This window comes from Scyliorhinus canicula, chromosome 9, assembly GCF_902713615.1.
Source record: "Scyliorhinus canicula chromosome 9, sScyCan1.1, whole genome shotgun sequence".
Taxonomy (NCBI): domain Eukaryota; kingdom Metazoa; phylum Chordata; class Chondrichthyes; order Carcharhiniformes; family Scyliorhinidae; genus Scyliorhinus; species Scyliorhinus canicula.
The window spans coordinates 50,179,644-50,199,555 of record NC_052154.1 but is presented as its reverse complement, the minus strand read 5'-3'; the positions used below and the strand labels follow the sequence as shown (position 1 = coordinate 50,199,555).

General features: G+C 44.3%; 1 protein-coding gene across 3 annotated transcripts in view; it reads left to right on the top strand.

Moving 5' to 3' along the window:
• The window catches only part of znf423 (zinc finger protein 423), a 423,129-nt gene extending 410,315 nt beyond the window's left edge, over positions 1-12,814 (top strand). For all 3 annotated transcript variants that reach the window (XM_038806675.1, XM_038806674.1, XM_038806673.1), the window contains exon 8: positions 12,184-12,814. In XM_038806675.1, coding sequence (XP_038662603.1) covers positions 12,184-12,213 — 30 coding nt within the window. In that variant the 3' untranslated portion in view covers positions 12,214-12,814. The remainder of the gene's footprint in view (positions 1-12,183) is intronic.
• The last annotated feature ends 7,098 nt before the right edge of the window (positions 12,815-19,912 follow it).

Sequence of the window (19,912 nt, the reverse complement as noted above, 5' to 3'; positions counted from 1 at the left end):
GGCCTGTGTGTATTTTTACCCCTTGCCAAACCGTTTTGGCCCTCAGCTCCACAGTTTCTTTCCATCTCTCTGATTTTTTTAAGATCCTGCATTGAACAGAACTCTTTGGCCCAGCTTTTAGTCATTCCCCCCAAATGTTTATGTCTGGCTCGGTGTCAGTCTTTATCTTATTCTGCCTGATATAAAGTATCTTTGGCTGCTGTCCGACATTAAAAGCATTGTTTAAATGCAAGTCGTTTTTGCTAAAATTAGCAATGGCTGGAATGTTGGGCTGTATAATCTCTTAATTATGAGATGTGCCTGTTATTCTTAACAGAACAAAGGTTTCCTAATAATTCGTGTTGCGTATCTTATTTAACACACAATGCGCTGATCTGAAGAAGAAAAAGGATTGGAAAAGATTCTGATCAGAGAGGGACAAGTAATGCCACGAAAACAATTGCCATACTATTGATTTTGGTTGCTTTGAAATGTCAATATTGCTTTCTTCAAAATCTACATTGGATATGCTTAAAGTGCATTAAATATTTTTGTATTGCTGTGAATAAGAAAGCAAATATTAAACAGAAAATCATGTTTTTCACCAATACTGTTTTCCAAAAAATGAATTTATTTTCTGAACAAAACAAGTATTGAGTTAGTGTAGTTACTTTTTCAAACAAAAAAACAGGATTAATCACGGGAATTACCCCTTAATTTACCAATGGTGAAAAGTGCAGTAGGTCACATTATCATATCATTTGCATGTGGCTTGGGTCCAGCTCTACACTGTAGAAACGGACAAAAACACCAATTTCTGGCACAGGAATGTCTTTGCACAGCTGGCACCAAAATTACACCATTTCCCAGATAACAAGAAAGCATTATTTTAAAGGGGGAATGTGCTCACCTAAATTTTTAATCATCTTGAGTGCTATGAAGGGAGATGTCTGTATGATTACTGGTGTCCTTCAGTCACCCTTGTCATACGTTTAGTTAAATGTACGGAACCCATCCTGATGTGATGTCATTAAGATCTGCCTTTGTGACACCATGAACGGACAAATATTCCGGCTTCAGCCTTTGTTTCTATTCAAGTGGGTACATGGTGGCTTCCTGGACAAGATGTATATTCGCAGGTTGCCCCAATTAAGTTTGTCATTGGGATCTTGCTGTAGGAAAATTGGCTGCCGCACTTCCCGACAGCAGTGACTGCATTTCGAAAGTAATCGACTGCAAATTGTTGGGGAATATCCTGAAGCCATGAAAGGTGCCATGTGCAATTGCCTGATTCATCTGATTCTAGATTGAGGTATGAAGTTTCCACCAGTAAGAAAGCTTCACTGAGAGTAGAAATAATATTTATTAGACTTCTTTCATTTAAAAGATTTTTTTTTTTGCCATTCTGTGCAATTTTTCCTAACTAAACAAATGGGCAGTCTTACTTATTCCCACGGTATTAATGGTGCAGATCAACAACTCTCAACAAGGAACCACATAAGAGGAACTCTGGAATGGTTCCGAAAGATTCAAGGGGTAGCGAATGTAACCCCGCTATTCACAAAGGGAGGTAAAGAGAAAAGAGGTAATTATAGACCAGTGAACCTAACGTCGGTAGGAGGGAAGTTGCTGGAGTCAATTATCAAGGATTTTATTGCACAGCATTTGGAAAGCAGTGGTGTAATCAGAGTCAGGATGGATTTACATTAGGAAAATCATGCTTGACAACGCCCACTTTAACCATATATGTGACAACTGGAATGCTAAGATAACCCGCCTTCTTTTTTTTTGCCGTATCTCGCTTTTGTTTATCCCAACATTTTCTTTGTTCTACAAGGGCTGCGTCGGGATCCCACCCATCTCTGAACATTTTTTTGTACCAGAGTCTTTTGCTCTTGTCTGCACGCCAGACTCAGTGAAAAGCGGCCTTGTGCCTCTCTTTTCCATGATGTGTTAACAGTATCGTCTCTATCAACTGCATATCCAGTGTACGAGGCGACTGTGCTCAGAGGCTTTTACCTATCGTCCACTCCCTTAGGGTGACGGTCCTGGCTTGTCACTGTGTCACGGCAAATTCCGCGACCATCAACAGTCTGTGCATCTCGGATTCCCAACTAACGCTGGCCTTTATTCAGGCTCAGCATGTGTCCTCGAGCAGCCGATTATTACTACATTCAGTGGTATAACTGACAAACAAAAAAAGTTTTAAACTGAGTCTTTTACTCACTTGGCCTTGATACCAGATTTGTTGGATGTTGCTTTGCCATCCGTCCATCTTGCCGTGTGACTCTAATTTCTGGCGGTCATACTTTTGACTACTCGCCTTCTTAACCGACTCGATCGGCGTCCGGCCCAGCAAAATCCTGCCGACTACGCCATTTGTTAGAGGTGAAAATATTCACACACACGCCTTTTTGAATGAGTATAGAAGCAGTTTATTATATCAGAGCTCTGTGAGAAGGATCTGGAAACTCCGCAGCTTGGCACCAGTCTTTCGCACTTGAGCTAAGGTTCGCATAGGAATGTACAGATTCAAGGGGCGGAATTAGTTGCATTCTCATTTACATACAATCAATCAACTCGTGTACAATTCATTACATGCAGTCAATCAATTTTCTTAGCATCCCAGTCATCACATATATGGTTAAAGTGGGTGTTGTCTTACCCGCCCCTGACTTCATACAGAAGTCATTCAAAACTAACACAAGGATATGCCCTGTCTGCAACTGGAGACCTTGAGCTATTGTGTGAAGCTGTACCAACAGCAGTTATCATACTCCCAAGAAATACCCACGTTTGGTTCTCATGAGGTAGTTTACACAGTTTGTAATTTTACCCAGCAAATGATTGTTCAGGAATGTGGCTGGCTCATCTATTAGCCATTTTGTATCTTTAGTATTGCTAGCTTAGCTAACAGCCATTTTGTTTCCTTTCTGATATTAACAAGCATTGTGTATACATTATCTATTCCTACAAATTGTCTACAGGCATCTAAACCAATGGGCGGGATTCTCCGACCCCCGCCAGGTCGGAGAATCGCAGGAGGCCGCACGAATCGTGCCACGTCGCCCCGCGCCAGCACGCGATTCTCCGCAGAGCGGAAAATTGGTGCCGGTGTAGCTGGCGCGGCACCGGTCGCGGGCCACTCTATGCGGTCGGCCCACCGATTCTCCGGCCGTAAGAAAATAGCCGAGTCCCGTCGGCGTCGTTCTAACCTGCTCTGGGCCGGCAGGATCTCGGCATGCAAGGGGTGGGGGGGGGGGGGGGGGATCCGATGTGGCCTGGCCCGCAATCGAGGTCCACTGATCGGCGGGCCGGCCTCTGTGGCTGGGGACCTTTTTTCCTACGCGCCGAGCCCTGTAGTCCTTCGCCATGTTGCATCGGGGCCGACGCGTTGAAGGCTACTGCACATGTCCTCGTTGGCGCAACTGTGCATGAGCAGATCCCGCAGCCCACAGTTCGCGCTTGGATCTGCAGCTAGAGAGGCGCGAACTGCTCCAGCGCCGTGCTGGCCCCCTGTAGGGGCCAGAATTAGTCGTGGGAGCGGCCCGTTTATGACGGCGTGGACACTGCCACGGGATTGGGGAATCTCTGCTAGGACCCCGATTGTTCACATTATATATTAATGATTTGGACAAGGGAACCAAATGTATTAGCTCCAAATTTGCAGATGATCCAAAGTTGGGTGGGGGAGGGTGAGCTGTAAGGAGGATGCAGAGACGCTTCAGCAGATTTGGACAGGCTGAGTGCATGGCACTCATATGCATGGCAGATGCAGTATAATGTGGATAACTGTGAGGTTATCCACTTCGATAGCAAAAACAGGGAGGCAGATTATTGTTTGAATGGGTGTAAATTGAGAGAGGTGGATACTCAGTGAGACCTTGATGTCCTCGTGCATCAGTCGCTGACAGTAACCGCAGGCACAACAGCCAGTAAAGAAGGCAAGTGGAATGTTGGCATTCCTAGCGAGAGGATTTGAGTGTAGGAATAGAGATGTCTTACTGCAATTGGATAGGGCATTGGTGATGCCACACCTGGAGTATTGTGTGCATTGTCCTTATCTGAGGAAGGATGTTCTTTCTATGGAGGGAGTGCAGCGAAGGTTTACCAGTCTGATTCTTGGGATGGTGGGACTGTCAGATGAGGAGAGACTCAATCGGTTAGGATTATATTGGAGTTTAGAAGAGTGAGAGGGCGGGCAGCATGGTTGCACAGTGGTTAGCATTGTTGCCTACGGCGCTAAGGACCCGGGTTCGAATCCCGGCCCTGGGTCACTGTCCGTGAGGAGTTTGCACATTCTCCCCGTGTCTGCGTGGGTTTCACCCCCACAACCCAAAGATGTGCAGGATAGGTGGATTGGCTACGCTAAATTGCCCCTTAATTGGAAAAAATAATTGAGTACTCTAAATTTATTTAAAAAAAAGAGTGAGAGGGGATCTCATAGAAACTTACAAAATTCGAACAGGATTAGACAGGGTAGATTCAGAAAAAATGTTCCCGATAGTTGGGGAGTCCAGAATCAAGGGTTATAGTTTGAGGATAAGGGGTAAAACTTTTGGGACTGAGGTGAAGAGAAATTTCTTCACCCAGAGAGTGGTGAATCTGTGGAATATGCTTCCACAGAAAGTAGTTGAGGCCAAAACATTGTGTAATTTCAAGAAGGAATTAGATATGGCTCTTGGGGATCAAGGGATCTGGGTGGAAGGCACATCAGGGTATTGAACTTTCAGTTTTGCTCTGGGGAGGCGGGGATGGCGGATGCATTCTGGAGTCGGCCCGCCAACCCCGGAAACAGTGCAGGGACAGCCAGCCACTGGGGCTGCTAAGTGTCAAGGCGAGCTGTTTGAAAGGCCTGCCTCATTGCTATGACACTTCATCCAGTTGTAATAAAAACAGTAAGACCCTCTAGCTCTCACATCCCCTCATACCCTCCATGCCAACCCTATACCTTCTAACCACTCCCAATAACCCACATTCCAACTTACTCCCCCCACTATGAGTCTCTATCAATTAGGACAGTGTGTGGATACCAGTGCTGAGTTCACACTGATATAATAAAAGGATTGAATATCATGCATGTCTCATTGATTTTTAATTGTACAATTCAGATCAAGACCAGGAAAATACAATTTTTAATAGTTAACTGTAATATTTGCAATATAAATTCTGGTGCTGGTTGTCATTTGAAGCAACTTGTCATTAATTATATGGCATAGTGTCACCAGGTTGACAGTAACTTTGAGCATTTAAATAGCTTTTCATTGTGGCATTCAAAGACTGATGTAACCGTTCATCACTTCAAGCAGCTATCTTGAGAATTTTGATCCAAAATAGCATTTATCTTTTTTAAGATAGGCTTTCTCAGATGGCTGGTCCCACTGGGTACTGCGTTTGTCCAATGTCAGGTACTGGGACAGATGTGGTAGTGATGAGCCTCGCACATCTGTCTCTATACAATACACAACCAGGAAAACCAGGTCAGGCAGCAGGAGGAGAGAGTGCACAGCTGCAGTTCCCCAAACTGGCTCACTTCCAAGATGGTGGGTTGGCCATGGGGACAAGCAGAAATCTAATAGTCTCTGTAGATCTTTTTTTTTCTGAAAAGTAAAGTTTATGACAACTGCTGTTTCTTTTTGTATGTTGTTACCAGTACGAATGCTGGATTATTAGCATGTTGAATCCTTGTTTGATACAGATAGTTATTTTAATAGCTATAATTATCGTGTTTGAATGGAATGACTTGAGGTAAAACTGTGCAGCACCAATATCTGTTTCACACCACCTGAGTGTTGATACTCGGCTGATGAAAGTGGCTATTATAACTAGGTTTGTCTCGAAAGTTTTACTTTGTTGTCTTAACAGCGTTATAATGAACTTTTTTTGCCTTTGATACTTTTATGTACTGAATCGAGTCTTGAAACCTGTAATTTGCTTCACATATGAACATAGGAATTAGGATCGTGAGTAGACCATGTGACCCCTTGAACTTGCTCCGCCATTCAGTAAAGTCATGGCTGCTCTGATTGTGGCCTTAACATCACATTCCAACTACCCTTGATTTGGGGCATAGCAAATAAAACAGATGGCAGATGGCCCTTAAACTCATACAAAAACCTGAGGTCTGTTTGCAGCTGTGAAATAAGCATAACAAACATGGTTCAAAATATGTTAACTTCGTTTGGCTCTTTGCAACTATTTCTCTCAAATTTTGGATTTGCCCCATTATTGGATTTGCCCCATTTTTTGCTGCCTGAGGAGGAGACCATTTAAAATAAAAGATTTTAAAATGTTAAAACTCAATAACGGTGCATAACTACAGTGCCAAGTATACTTTATTCCCCTTTCAACTTCATTCGAAATTTCAACATAACAATAGCAAAAGAGATAACAAGTAAGGTAAGCCAAGGAGAAAATGCTACACAGGTTGAATAAGGTACTCCCGCGTGGTAATAAGCAGCAGACGACAAAAGTGTTTGTCAGTGGAGTCCGGAACGTTCATTTTCTCTCACAATGTCTGAAATGGTGTGGTTCTGAAATCAAGAGCTGAAGTGGATTTTCACCAGTTTGAAGGTCAAAATTCCACTGATTTTGTATGCAAAATGGGCTTGGTTGTAATTTCAAATCCAGAATGTTTGCCAGTGGGTACTTGAGCCTATGACAGCTGATATACATTTAATGTATAAGCATAGATAAACCTTTCACATCTTCCTGATAAACAACTCCCTTACTTAGCTTATTATATGGAAAGATTGTGGCCTGGAGTTTCATCGTTGTGTGCAATTGGTGATCCAGGCACAAATTCTAGCAGAAATTATGCTGGTTTCCAGAAATGTTTTGTCTCTCTTATATTTGCACTCAGTCATTTGCATGCTGCCAAACATAAGGGGCGTGATTCTCTAAAAATGGGGCTATGTCCCCACGCTGGCGTGATCACTGGCGCCAACGACTCCGGCGTCGACAGCCCCCGAAAGTGAGGAATTCTCACCTTTCTAGGGGGCTAGGGTGCCGCCGGAGTCATCCCAGCAAGCAGGGAACGGCCCGCGCGAGTCCACGCATACGCAGAACGGCCCGCTTATTTCCGCGCATGAGCAGGGGTTCCCTTCTCCGCCCTGGCCCACGGGCAATATGGCGGAGCCCTACAGGGGCCTGGCGCAAAGTAAAGAAGGCCCCCACGTAGGCCCCTGAAAAACGGCGCCTGAGAATGGGGAAGTCGGGCCGGCAGGGCGCGATTCTCGCTCCCCCACCCCCCCTTCGGGGTTTTCCGACCCGGCGCCGGATCGGAGAATCCCAGCCAAGATTTGTTGGGAATGAGTGCATTCGGACTGCGTTTCAGAATACAATTATTTTTTTTCACTTGCTTTCAAAAATATTTGTTCTTTTTAATAAACATTTTATTGAGGTATTTCTTTGGCATTTCAACAACAACAAAGTTAACAATAAACATAACAAGAAAAATATATACATAATGCAAATTCCACCTCCCTCTCACACAGGTCTTGCCATTACTTACCCCCCTAACCTACTTTAACCTATCCCCCTCCCACCCACCCCTTTTCTGCTGACGATTAGTTCTCTGGGAGGAAGTCGACGAATGGTTGCCACCTCCGGGCAAACCCCAGCTGAGACCCTCTCATGGCAAATTTAATTTTCTCCAGGCAGAGGAAACCTGCCATGTCTGAAAGCCAGGTGTCCGATTTCAGGGGCTTTGAGTCCCTCCATGCCAGCAATATACGCCTCCGGGCTACCAGGGAAGCAAAGGCCATTACATCCACCTCTCCTCCTGGATTCCCGGATCCTGTGACACCCCAAAAATCGCTACCTCCAGACTCATTGCCACCCTCATATTTAATACTACGAGCATGGCGTCGGCAAATCCCTGCTAAAATCCTTTCAATACAGGACACGTCCAGAACATATGGACATGGTTCGCTGCCCCCCCCCCCCCCCCCCCCCCCCCGCACATTTTGCACACCTGTCCTCCATCCCAAAGAATCTGCTCATCCGGGCCACTGTCATATGCGCCCGGTGAACAACCTTAAATTGGATAAGGCTGAGCCTGGCACATGTTGCAGTAGTGTTGGCCCTTCCTAATGCGTCCACCCAGAGGCCCTCCTCTATCTTTCCCCCCAGTTCCTCCTCCAACTTTCGCTTCAACTCCTCGGTTTGCATCTCCTCCGAACCCATAAGCTCTCTATATGTGTCCGAGACGCTCCCCTCCCCTATCCATCCTCTAGAGACCACCCTATCCTGAATCCCCCTTAGCGGCAGGAGTCGGAAGGTTGGTACCTGCTTCCGCAAAAAGCCCTGTACCTGTAAATATCGGAACTCATTTCCCCCAGCCAATGCAAACTTCTGCTCCAGCGCCCTCCTACTCGGGAAGCTACATTCCAAGAACAAGTCCCCCATCCTCTCAATCCCCGCTCTCCGCCAAATTCGGAACACCCCCGTCCATCTTCCCCAGGGGAAACCGATGGTTGTCGCAGATTGGTGAACACACCGACGCCCCCTCTGCTCCCACATGTCTCCTCCACTGCTCCCAGACTCTCAGGGCCACCACCACCACTGGACTGGTGGAGTACCACACCGGCGGGAACGGTAGGGGCGCCGTCACCAAAGCCCCTAAACTTGTGCCCTTACACAAAGCCGCCTCCATGCGCACCCACGCCGGCTCACCCCCCACCAGTCACCTCCTGACCATGGCTATGTTAGCCGCCCAGTAGTAATTACTGAAATTCGGCAGCGCCAGCCCTCCATCCCCCCCAACTCCGCTCGAGCATTTCTCTCTTCGCCCACAGGGCTTGCCCCCCCCCCCCCTACAAAGCCCACAATAATCTTATTGATCCATTTAATAGGACCGCCGGATGAAGATGTGGAGGCACTGGAAAACAAAAAGGAACCTTGGGAGGACCGTCATTTTTACCGACTTAAAAAATATTTGTTGATGATATTTTAAGTGTGGTACTCTGGTGCATTTTGGTTAACATCAACAGTGCTATAAAGCGTACTTACTCAGCAATAACATGCTCAGTTTGGGTTCCGCCAGGGTCACTCAGCTCCTGACCTCATTCCAGCCTTGGTTCAAACATGGACAAAAGAGCTGAATGCCTGAGGTGAGAGTGACTTTCCTTGACATCAAAGCAGCATTTGACCGAGTATGACATCAAGGAGCCCTAGCTAGACTGGAGTCGATGGGAATTGGGGGAAAACTCTGATAAGTGACAAGTTACATTCGTGCCACACAGGTGCCAGACAAATGACCATCTCCTATAAGAGAGGATCTGACCATTGTCCCTTGGCATTCAATGGCATTATCATCGCTGAATCCCTCACAATCAACATCCTGGGGTTACCATTGATCTGAAACTGCCTGGACTGGCCAAATTAAAACTGTAGCTACCAAAGCAGGTCAAAGACTAGGAATTCTATGGTGAGTAATTCACCTCCTCACCACCCCTACACAAAGCCTGCCCACCACCTCCAAGGCACAAGGAGTGTAATGGGATGCTCTCCACATTCCTGGAAGAGTGCAGCTCCAACAACACTCAAGAACTCAACACCATCCTAACCAGCAACGCCCACATCCAGTAAATTAATTTTAAAAATACAGTTGAAAGTGGATTTATCACAAAAAATATTTTAATATGTGTCAAATCCACCATCTTTGAATAGCCTGATTTTAAATAATGGAAAATGCCTTTCGAAGGTTGTACAGAATTATTCACTAGTTTCATTGACAAGTTGTGTCAGTTTTGTAGTAAATTAAGAAAAAAACTTCAAAAGCTTTTAGAACATGTTATTGGTGTGTTTGTGCTTCATTTTAAGAGCCTCCTCGGGCGGCACGGTGGCACAGTGGTTAGCACCACTGCCTACGATGCTGAGGCCCCGGTTCGATCCCGGACCCAGGTCACTGAGGAGTTTGCACATTCTCCCTGTGTCTACATGGGTTTCACCCCCGCAACCCAAAGATGTGCAGTTTGGATGGATTGGCCACGCTAAATTGCCCCTTAATTGGAGAAAAACAATTGGGTACTCTTAAAATAAAATAAAATTAAGAGCGTCCTTGAAGAACTGCAAATGGACATAATTAGTGGAAATTCACATTGATACTTAATTGAATCTGGGTGCATGGACAGTTTTGTGCACAGAGACAGCCACTAGCTTGATGGCTTTTAAACCAGTGCAAAAGATCATGTAAACCTGATTTTGCTGGACATTATTTGCACTTCGGCAGTCTGTTTTGGTAGTTTGCCCAATTTCAGGCAAATTGTACTGAAAAGGCTGCACTACTTAGTGGGAACTCCAGATAAGCATGTAAATAATCCTGACCTTTACTATAATCTTTTAATCACTTCTAATCAAAATTCCAATATATCTACAATTGTCATTCTCATCCTCACCTTAGTGGATCAACATAATGTATTTCTGCAATATCAACATTCAATAATTTGTTCTTTTTCCTTTTCACTCTTTACATTACACTGTTTAATAAAACTGGAATCCTGCAAAAGCACTAAAAAATCCAGAGTATATAATTTTATTTTTCAATATTTACTGTCATCGGTCAGCAGTAAAATTAATTACAGAATTTCCAAAATTTCATCTTAAAAATGTGACATTTCTTCAAACTGGGTAACCGAACATAGGGTTACAAAAATGTAACATTTACACTGGTCAGCCTCTTAATGTCCTTTTCATATTGACACTTGGAAGGTAGATTGAGCCCAAAATATGACCTCTATTTGACAAGATAAATCTTGTGAGTTATGAATGTCAAACCAGTGCTGTTTTTTTAGTAAACTCACCTCAGGGGTCGGTCTCCTGCCTATACTTATTCAGACTCACAAAAGTAGTGGAAACAATAGGCAGAATTGCGTGGCACCATTTGCCCCTTCAGCTTCTACTTTTTCAGTTAGGACTTTATTTGTGTATTGCACCCCTTCGAAGATTGCTACGTTATATTTAATTGCCTATGTAAGCAGCCCGATGTAAGGAATCAGTATCAATGGAAGAATCAGTTACTCCGAGTGTCGTTAATTTGAGATAGAAGTAGAAAGTACTGGAAAAATTCAGCAGGTCCTGCAGCATCTGTGGAGCGAAAAACAGAGTTAGCGTTTCGAGTCCATGTGACTCATCAAAACCTTTGGCTGCAGTTCCGAAGACAAGATATCGGATTTGAAACGTTAACTATGCTACTCTCTCCATAGATGCTGCCAGACCGGCTACGTTTTTCCAGCACTTTCTGCTTTTATTTCAGATCTCCAACATCCACTGCATTTTGTTCTTGTTTTAGTCATTATTTTGAGTTCTGACACCAGATTACAGTAGTTTAAGTGCAAACAGTGAAGTCTGAGATGGTTTAGCCAGTATTTCTATCTGAATAAATTAACATCTGTAAAGATGGGTTTGGAGACTGTTAACTGCTTTTTAAAATGTATGTTGTCAGCCATATAGAGGCTGGAAATACATATATATATTGATTTTATTGCGAGAAATAGCACAGAATTGAAAAGAATTGGAATTTTTGACTCTTAAGCTGGAAAAGATATTTAACTGAACGAAAGCTCACCAGAAAAAAAAAATCACAGGTATTGTGCTTCCCTCTTCTGGTAGAGAAACAGAATTTGCTGAATATTGACAAAAAGCTTCATATTAAAGGTAACAACAATGAAAGACTTATTCCTCCTATTTGGATATTTGGGACAATATTTAACAAATTACGTCTATCGACTTAACCTCACATGACTATCAATTTGACGCACAATTGAATCAAAAGTAACAATGTCTCCCTTCACTATGGATTTAAACTGGTGAATCATTTTTGCAGTGAATGCAAAAGTCATCATATGTACAGTTTTTAGGTTTAAGCAGTGCTAAAGCTCCAACAGTTGTACCATATTGCAGTCCTGTCAAATGTAAGATCATTATTATCACATATAACACTCAGGGTTATGTATATTGTGCGCCTCTAACAAAACAAAGGTATCTTTGTCAGATCCAAACGGATTCCCTGATGAAGAATTATTACTGAATTCAATCTTGTACTTATTAAACAAATGAAAATGGAATCTCGAGCAGCTAATAATTACTGGTGTTCCTCCGCATAAAGCGAAACTGTACAAGTTTTTACATTATCTGCAGTGAGCCCTGGATGGATATGGACACGTGTTATTTATCCCTTATGGTTTTTTTTTGTCTTTCCAGAACCACATGATGAGTCAGCACGCACAGTAAGGTGTCAGCACTGCGAGACATATTCTCTGCAGAAGACTCGACAGAGTCACAGTGGGAGAGAACTTTTGAACATTACATCCAATCAAAGTGTCATTTGAAACCCAGATGTAAAACTAATGATTTGGCCATGAGGCACTGCTATTATAAGCAGTTTGAAATGAATATTAATGTAACAGATTAAAAGTATTCTATGCTCAGTATTTTTCTGTCCTGCTTTTAACTAGTGAGTTCACAGCTTTTGCTTCTAATCAGAGTTATAGTGTGTTAGAAACATCAGCTTTGTCGCTGTTGTCCTTTGTTGCTTAATGTAGTAAGCTAATAGGTGTCAAAATAACTAGATGTATTTTGTTAATACTTGCTTTTAAATGCAGAATTAGCCATTTGTGATAACTGTGATGCGCTAGCTTGCCATTGTCAGAATATTTTTTTCTTTTTGTCAAAGAAGAATGTTTTAATTGAATTGACCAGTTCACAGTACAATGAAAAACTATGTAAAGAAAAACAATGATTACAGTGCAACTGGATGGTGTTTGCTTATAAAATGTGATTTACCTGATTGCAATAACTAGGACAGTATAATAAAGGGAAACCACGCACTTAATTTTTCCTTGTATTTGTGTGAATGTATGTGTTGGTTATTATTCTCTGTCTACCCGAAGGTCTTGACCACATTAGGGTGTATTAAATCACCAACATACATAATGCAAATATTTCAGTTTTACATAGTAGCTCGACATTATAGTGGGCATGCAGAGACTACACAGTCATGATTAACTGTAAAATCTCAAACAGCTTTGGTGTCTGACAGTACTCTGCATGTCATGGAGGATGTAAACCCGTTGCACACTTCCAATGTAACATGACTCCACTTCCCTTTATACGACACCAGAACTCCCTTATGTTTTTTAATTCACCCCAGAGATGTTCAGTGAAATTGAGGTCAGCATCGTCTCCAACTTATTTCAGTAATGGCTCACTGTAACCTCGTTTTACTGTGTTGAAGGCACTATAAACGCAAGTTGTTGTTTCCAGTGCTCACAATCTGCATTGTTTGGCAGGGCACTGCTTCAACGTGAAACACCGCAACACCATTCAAAGTGGAGGAGGTGGTGTTGAATTTGAAGTGATAGGATAGAAGAATATAGGTGAACTGTATTATTGCATTTTCTGTTGCAGCCTTATGTTGATATTTGTCCTGCATGGTTCTGTGCCCTAGTTGGAGAGTACATGTGTATTTATGGCAGTTTATAAAAGGACAGCCATCAAATCTTTTTACTTCAGCTTTCTTTCTCCGTTTTTGGTTAGGTTCTCTATGCACCCTTTCAGAATTAAATAACCATTCCATGAAAACTATCATTATGTAAATTATTATGAATAATCTATTTAAAAGTCTTGACTAATACAGGGTATAATGTATACACAACTAAGAACTTAACCATTTCTCTAATAGCTGGACAACTAAAACACTCAAACTTTACAGTTCAAGATTGGTCAAAGACGCTATGAAACTGCTGAAACGTCACACAGTTAATAAACAGAATCCTCTTTCCTGACTTTCTGCCAATCAATATCTCAAACAGTACTTTCAAAATGGCAGACTAGATGTTCTAGCTAATGGAAAATAATGTTTACAGCTTTGGGAAAAGTCAGAGGTATCGTCATTGGACTCATAATCCAGAGGCCCAGGGCACGATCTGGGGACCAGAGTCCAAATCCTGCCAGGGCAGATGGTGAAATTTGAATTCGATAAAAATCTGGAATTAAAAGTCTAACGATGACCACAAAACCATTGTCAATTGTGGTAAAAACCCATCTGGTTCACTAATGTCCTTTCGGGAAGGAAATCTGCCACCCTTGCCTGGTCTGACCGACATGTGATTGCAGACCCACAGCAATGTGGTTGACTCTCAAATGCCCTCTGAAATGGAGGGCAGTTAGGGATAGGCGATAAATACTGGCCCAGCCAGCAATGCTCACGTCCCGTAAAATACATTTTTCAAACATACGTTTTCAAAGCTACCTGATCCAAATTTCAAATAAAAATCAGCAGGGAGAGAGGCGGACCTGGTGAGTTATAACAATGGGGGAAGGGAGACCAGTTTCAGAGTGAAAAACAGCGCGGAGAAAGACAGACCCAGCGGGGCGGGAAGGGAGAGCAGCTTCAGAGTGGGAAACAGCACGAAAAGAGGCGGACCCGGTGATTAAAACAGCGGGGGAAGGAAAGGGAGTTGTGAGGAGGAGTTCTCCATAAACAGAGTGAGGAAAAACAAAGTGACATCACAGGAAAACCGTAAATTAATTGGTTTGTAAGTAACTGATAATTTGAATTACCTATTCTAAATTCCTTTCAGATTAAAGGTAAATAGGAGAAATATTTTACAGATTAAAATATAGAGGCCAGTTGGAAATTTAAAAAAAAATTAAAAACTAATTAAAGTAGAGATGCAGGGCTAGGCGATGTGTTGTACCTGCATGATGTGGGCATTGGTGGACCCCATCTTGGTTCCTGGTGAACACATCTGTGGAAAGTGTTTATTGCCCAAGGAACTTTGTCTCAGAGTTGATGAGCTGGAGTCTGATCTTCAGACGCTGCGACACAGGGAAGGGGAGAGTTATCTGGACGTCCTCGCCTTCACCTTGTTGATTTCCTGGAGGCGAGTTATGCTGGGGTGGAGGTCTCCTCGGTACGGTGACCTATTGGAATTCTTATATCTGGGGAAAGTCAAGTATACCGCCAGGGGGGTTAATTAAGGGGCGCTACCTGAGCTGGCAGCCATTCATTGCCCACCTTAGGGGCTTTGGGTTTTAGTTTTTCTTTCTTTTGTGGGTGAGGTACATACAGTTGGTTGTGTTTTTATAGAACATAGAACAGTACATAGAACAGTACAGCACAGAACAGGCCCTTCGGCCCTCGATGTTGTGCCGAGCCATGATCACCCCACTCAAACCAACGTATCCACCCTATACCCGTAACCCAACAACCCCCCCCCCCCCCCCCCCCCCGATTGTTACGATATCCTGTGTTACATCCGCTGTTTGTGATGACTGTTATAAAATTTATTGTAAATGGAAAAGCTTTAAGAATTTTTTTTAAAGTGGGAGAGAAAAGAGAGAAAAGTAATCACGGATAGTATAGTTAAGGGCAAATACACTGTTCTCTGTGGCCAGGATCAAGGGCTCTGAAGGCTCTGTTGCCTATCTGGTACCAGGGTTCACGAGAAAGATCTGCAGAGAAAGATCCAGTTGTCTTGGTTTATGCTGGTACCGATGATTCCGGTAGAACAAGGGTAGAGGTTCTGCACAGGCAATATGAGCAGCAGAGTATTGTGTACAGTTTTGATTCCCTTACTTGAATAGGGATGTAGTGGCATTGGAGGCAGTTCAGAAGAGGTTCACTCAATTGATTCCAGAGATGAGGGGCTTGTCTTATGAAGAGAGATTGAGCAGTTTAGGCCAAAACTCTCTAGAGTTTAGAAGTATGAGATCTAATTGAGATACGTAAGATGATAAAGGACATTGACAAATCGGAGGTCATAGTTTTAGGATAAGGGGTAGCAGATTTAAAAAAGAGATGAGTCGCAATTACTTCTCTCAAAGGGTCGAGAATCTGTGGCATTCACTACCCCAGAGTGGGGTGGATGCCGACACATTGAGTAAATTTAAGGAGGAGACAGGAGTTTAGTTAGTAACGGGTTGAAGCTTTATGGAGAACAGGCAGAAAAGTGGAGTTGAGGCCGAGATGCGATCAGCCATGATCGTATTGAATGGCGGAGCGGGCTCTAGGAGCTGAATTGCCTTCTGCTCCTCACTCTTATTTTTTTACTGTGGGTAAGAAAGCTGAGGCAGTGTTTGCATAAAGTATTTTGAACGCACTCTCGTATGATACAGCTAGGTGCTGTTTGATTATTCTGAAAGTACTGTGAGAGTTTGATTGGGAGATAGGGGGCGAAATTCTCCGACCCCACACAGGGTCGGAGAATAGGCGGGAAGCGGCGTTATTTCCACTCCCGCAGGTTTTGTAATTCTCCCGCCGGTCAAAAACCGGCGTTGTGCAAATCCCGCCGGCAACCTGTGAAAACAGCTGGCGCCGGCGGGATTTCATTTGTTAAAAAACTTACACAAATCTCCGGCCCGGATGGGCCGAAGTCCCGCCGCTGGGAGGCCTTCTCCCGCCGCCGAGGTTTAAACCACCTCTGAAACGGCGGGCTCAGCGGCGCGAGCGGGCCCCCGGGGTCCTGGGGGGGCGATCGGACCCGGGGGGGTGCCCCCACGGAGGCCTGGCCCGCGATCGGGGGCCCCGCTCACTCTGCGGGGCAGTGCCGTGGGGGCACTCTTTCTCCTTCCGCTCCGCCACGGCCTCCGCCATGGCGGACGCGGAGGAGAACCCCGCATCGCGCATGCGCCGGCAGTGACGTCACTGCCGGCGCATGCGCCGACCGCCGAAAGCCTTTCGGCCAGCCCCGCTTCCGACGGCGCCGGGTGTTTGCGCCAGTCTTCTGGTGCAAACTGCTCCGGCGCGGGGCTGGCCCCCAAAGGTGGGGAGAATTCCCCACCTTTGGTGAGGCGCGACCCCTGAGTGGTTGGCGCCACTCCCCTACGCCGGCACCCTCCGTCACGCCGGGTAGGGGAGAATCCAGCCCAGGTTAAGAGGATTCTGTTTACTAACCATATGAAGTTTAAGCGTCTCTGCCAAATCTCGAACTGAAAGGTTCAAGAGTTTTAGTTATATATCAGTAGAACAGTACAGCACAGAACAGGCCCTTCGGCCCTCGATGTTGTGCCGAGCAATGATCACCCTACTCAAACCCATGTATCCACCCTATACCCATAACCCAACAACCCTCCCCCTTAACCTTACTTTTAAGGACACTACGGGCAATTTAGTATGGCCAATCCACCTAACCCGCATATCTTTGGACTGTGGGAGGAAACCGGAGCGCCCGGAGGAAACCCACGCACACACGGGAGGACGTGCAGACTCCGCACAGACAGTGACCCAGCCGGGAACCGAACCTGGGACCCTGGAGCTGTGAAGCATTTATGCTAACCACCATGCTACCGTGCTGCCCACTATCATCACTGTCATTATCATATAAAAGAGTTTAGTTAAGTTCTCAGCAGTGTATACATAATACCCTGTATTAGTCAGCCTGTTAAAAAAATTATTCACAATAATTCAAGCGCCTATACTTTCTCAGGAAACTAAGGAAATTCGGCATGTCCACATTAACTCGTATCAACTTTTATAGGTGCACCATAGAAAGCATCCTATCTGGCTGCATTTCACCCGATGCCGGGGTCGATGTATTTACATTGTGTACCTTGCCCTGTTACGTATTTTCTTTTCATGTACTAAATAATCTGTTTGAGCTGCATGCAGAAAAATACTTCTCACTGTGCTTCGGTACACATGTGTATAAACAAATCCGATCCGATTCAATGATGGTTTCCATGGAATGTTTATTTAATTTTGAAAGGGTGCTTAGAGATCCTAACCAAAAATGGAAAAAGCTGAAGTAAACGTGTTTTATGAACTGCCATGAACACACATATACACTCCGACTAGGGGACAAGTTAAATAATAGCAACCAGTTAACATCCCTTGTTTGTTTTCATCTTCCGTTAGAAACCTCCCACACTGCACAAAAAAAGCAGGCAGGAAGTCCACTCTCCAGACCCTGCCTATGCTACTTTTGAGCTGACTGCTAGAAGATATGTCAGGGTTGATGTTGACTCTTACTCTTATTCACCTTTATTTCCTGGAATTGAGCTGAGATTGGGACACTTTGAAGTGTAAAGCCTGTACTTAGTTAGTACATGGGACTGTATGGTATGAAGGAAGTATTTTTTTTTTCATATATAAATTTAGAGTACCCAATTCATTTTTTCCAATTAAGGGGCAATTTAGCGTGGCCAATCCACCTAGCCTGCACATCTTTGTGTTGTGGGGGTGAAACCCACGCAAACACGGGGAGAATGTACAAACTCCACACGGACAGTGACCCAGAGCCGGGATCGAAACTGGGACCTCGGCGCCATGAAGCAATAGGGCTAACCAGTGCACCACTGTGCTGCCCCATGAAGGAAATATTTAATCAACCAATAGGTGTAAGAATAATTATTTTATCAACACAACTTTTAATTTTAGTTAGTACTGCAGCTTGTGTCACTGATGCTTGCTGTCCGTTTTTGAACCCAGCCTGAGTTGCATGTAAAGGTTTTCAAGAAAAGTTAAACTACAAAATTTGCCCCTTATTTTTAGCACTAACAGAGCCACTTTAGTACATATATCTGGTGCCAGACACCATTTTGGTCAGAGCCTTAACACATGCACAGCGATAGTCCATGGGAGGTATACCGATGGTGATGTCTGATTTGATTCCAACGCTGCCATTTTGGAGCACAAAATTCCAACTAATCTCTTTATCGTGCACATTCAGCAGCAACCCCCTGGCCTGCGCCTAACCACCAACAGCAGTGCAATTTAAAGGGATCATCAGCTCCTTACAGATTTTTGCTTACTGATTGCTGCTGACTGATGTTGTGAATGTCGAAGTGTTTGGGGGTTTCTAGAATTCTGTAAAGTTGCCAGTCTACAGGGAGTGACGCACCTAAAGTACTTTGTCTTGACTTTAAAGATTCTGGATAAACAACATGCACCGTGCTTCAATGGCATATGTAGGTGAACATGCCAGGCGCAGCACAGGCCACACTAAGGTGCCAACCTGGTGAAACAACAAGGCATGCTAAACAGCGGAATCAGCGTCTTACAGAGAGAGCAAAGTTACCCGATAACTAAAGAATCCGATCCTCGGTCCTGCACATACAGTCGTGAATGGTGGTGGGCAATTGAAACAAAAACATCTGCATCCTCAATGGTGGGGAGCCCAGCACTTCAAGGCAAATGACAAGGCTGAAGCATTTCCAATCATTTTCAGCTCGGATGCCATCTCAACCTCCCTCGGGGTTACCACCATCATAGGTGCCAGACTTCAGTCAATTTCATTCCCTCCACATCAAGGAATGGCACTGGATACAAGAAAGGCTATGGGTCCTGGTGCATCCTGCCTGTCGTACTAGAGATAGGTGCTCCAGAATTAACTGCACTTCTAGCCAAGCTGTCCCAGAACAGCTACGGTACTGGCATCTATCCAGCAAAGTGGAAAATTGTCCAGGTCTGAGCTGTCCACAATAAGCAGGACAAATCCAATCCAGCCAATTACTGCCCAATCGGTTAACTCCCAATAATCAGCAAAGTGATGGAAGACTTTGTTGACAGTGCTAATGACACTGACTCACCAATAATCTGCTCACAGATGCTTAGATAGTGTTTTGGGAGGGCCATTCAGCTCCTGACCTCATTATAGTCTTGGTCCAAACATGGACCACAGTGCTGAACTCCAGAAGCGAGGTGAATGTGATGGCCATGACATCAAGGCAGCATTTGATGAAGTATGGCATCAAGAAGCACTCACAAAATTGAAGTATATGGTTGGAGTCATATGTATCACAAAGGAAAGATGGTTGTGCTTGTTGGGAGACCATCTCAGTCCATGGACATGACTGCAGGAGTCCCTCAGGGTAATGTTGCAGCACAGAAAGAGGCCCCTTTGGTCCAAAATGTCTGCGCCGGCCATCAAACACCAATCTATTCGAATCCCAATTTCCAGCACTTGGTCCGTAGCCTTGTGTGCTGTGG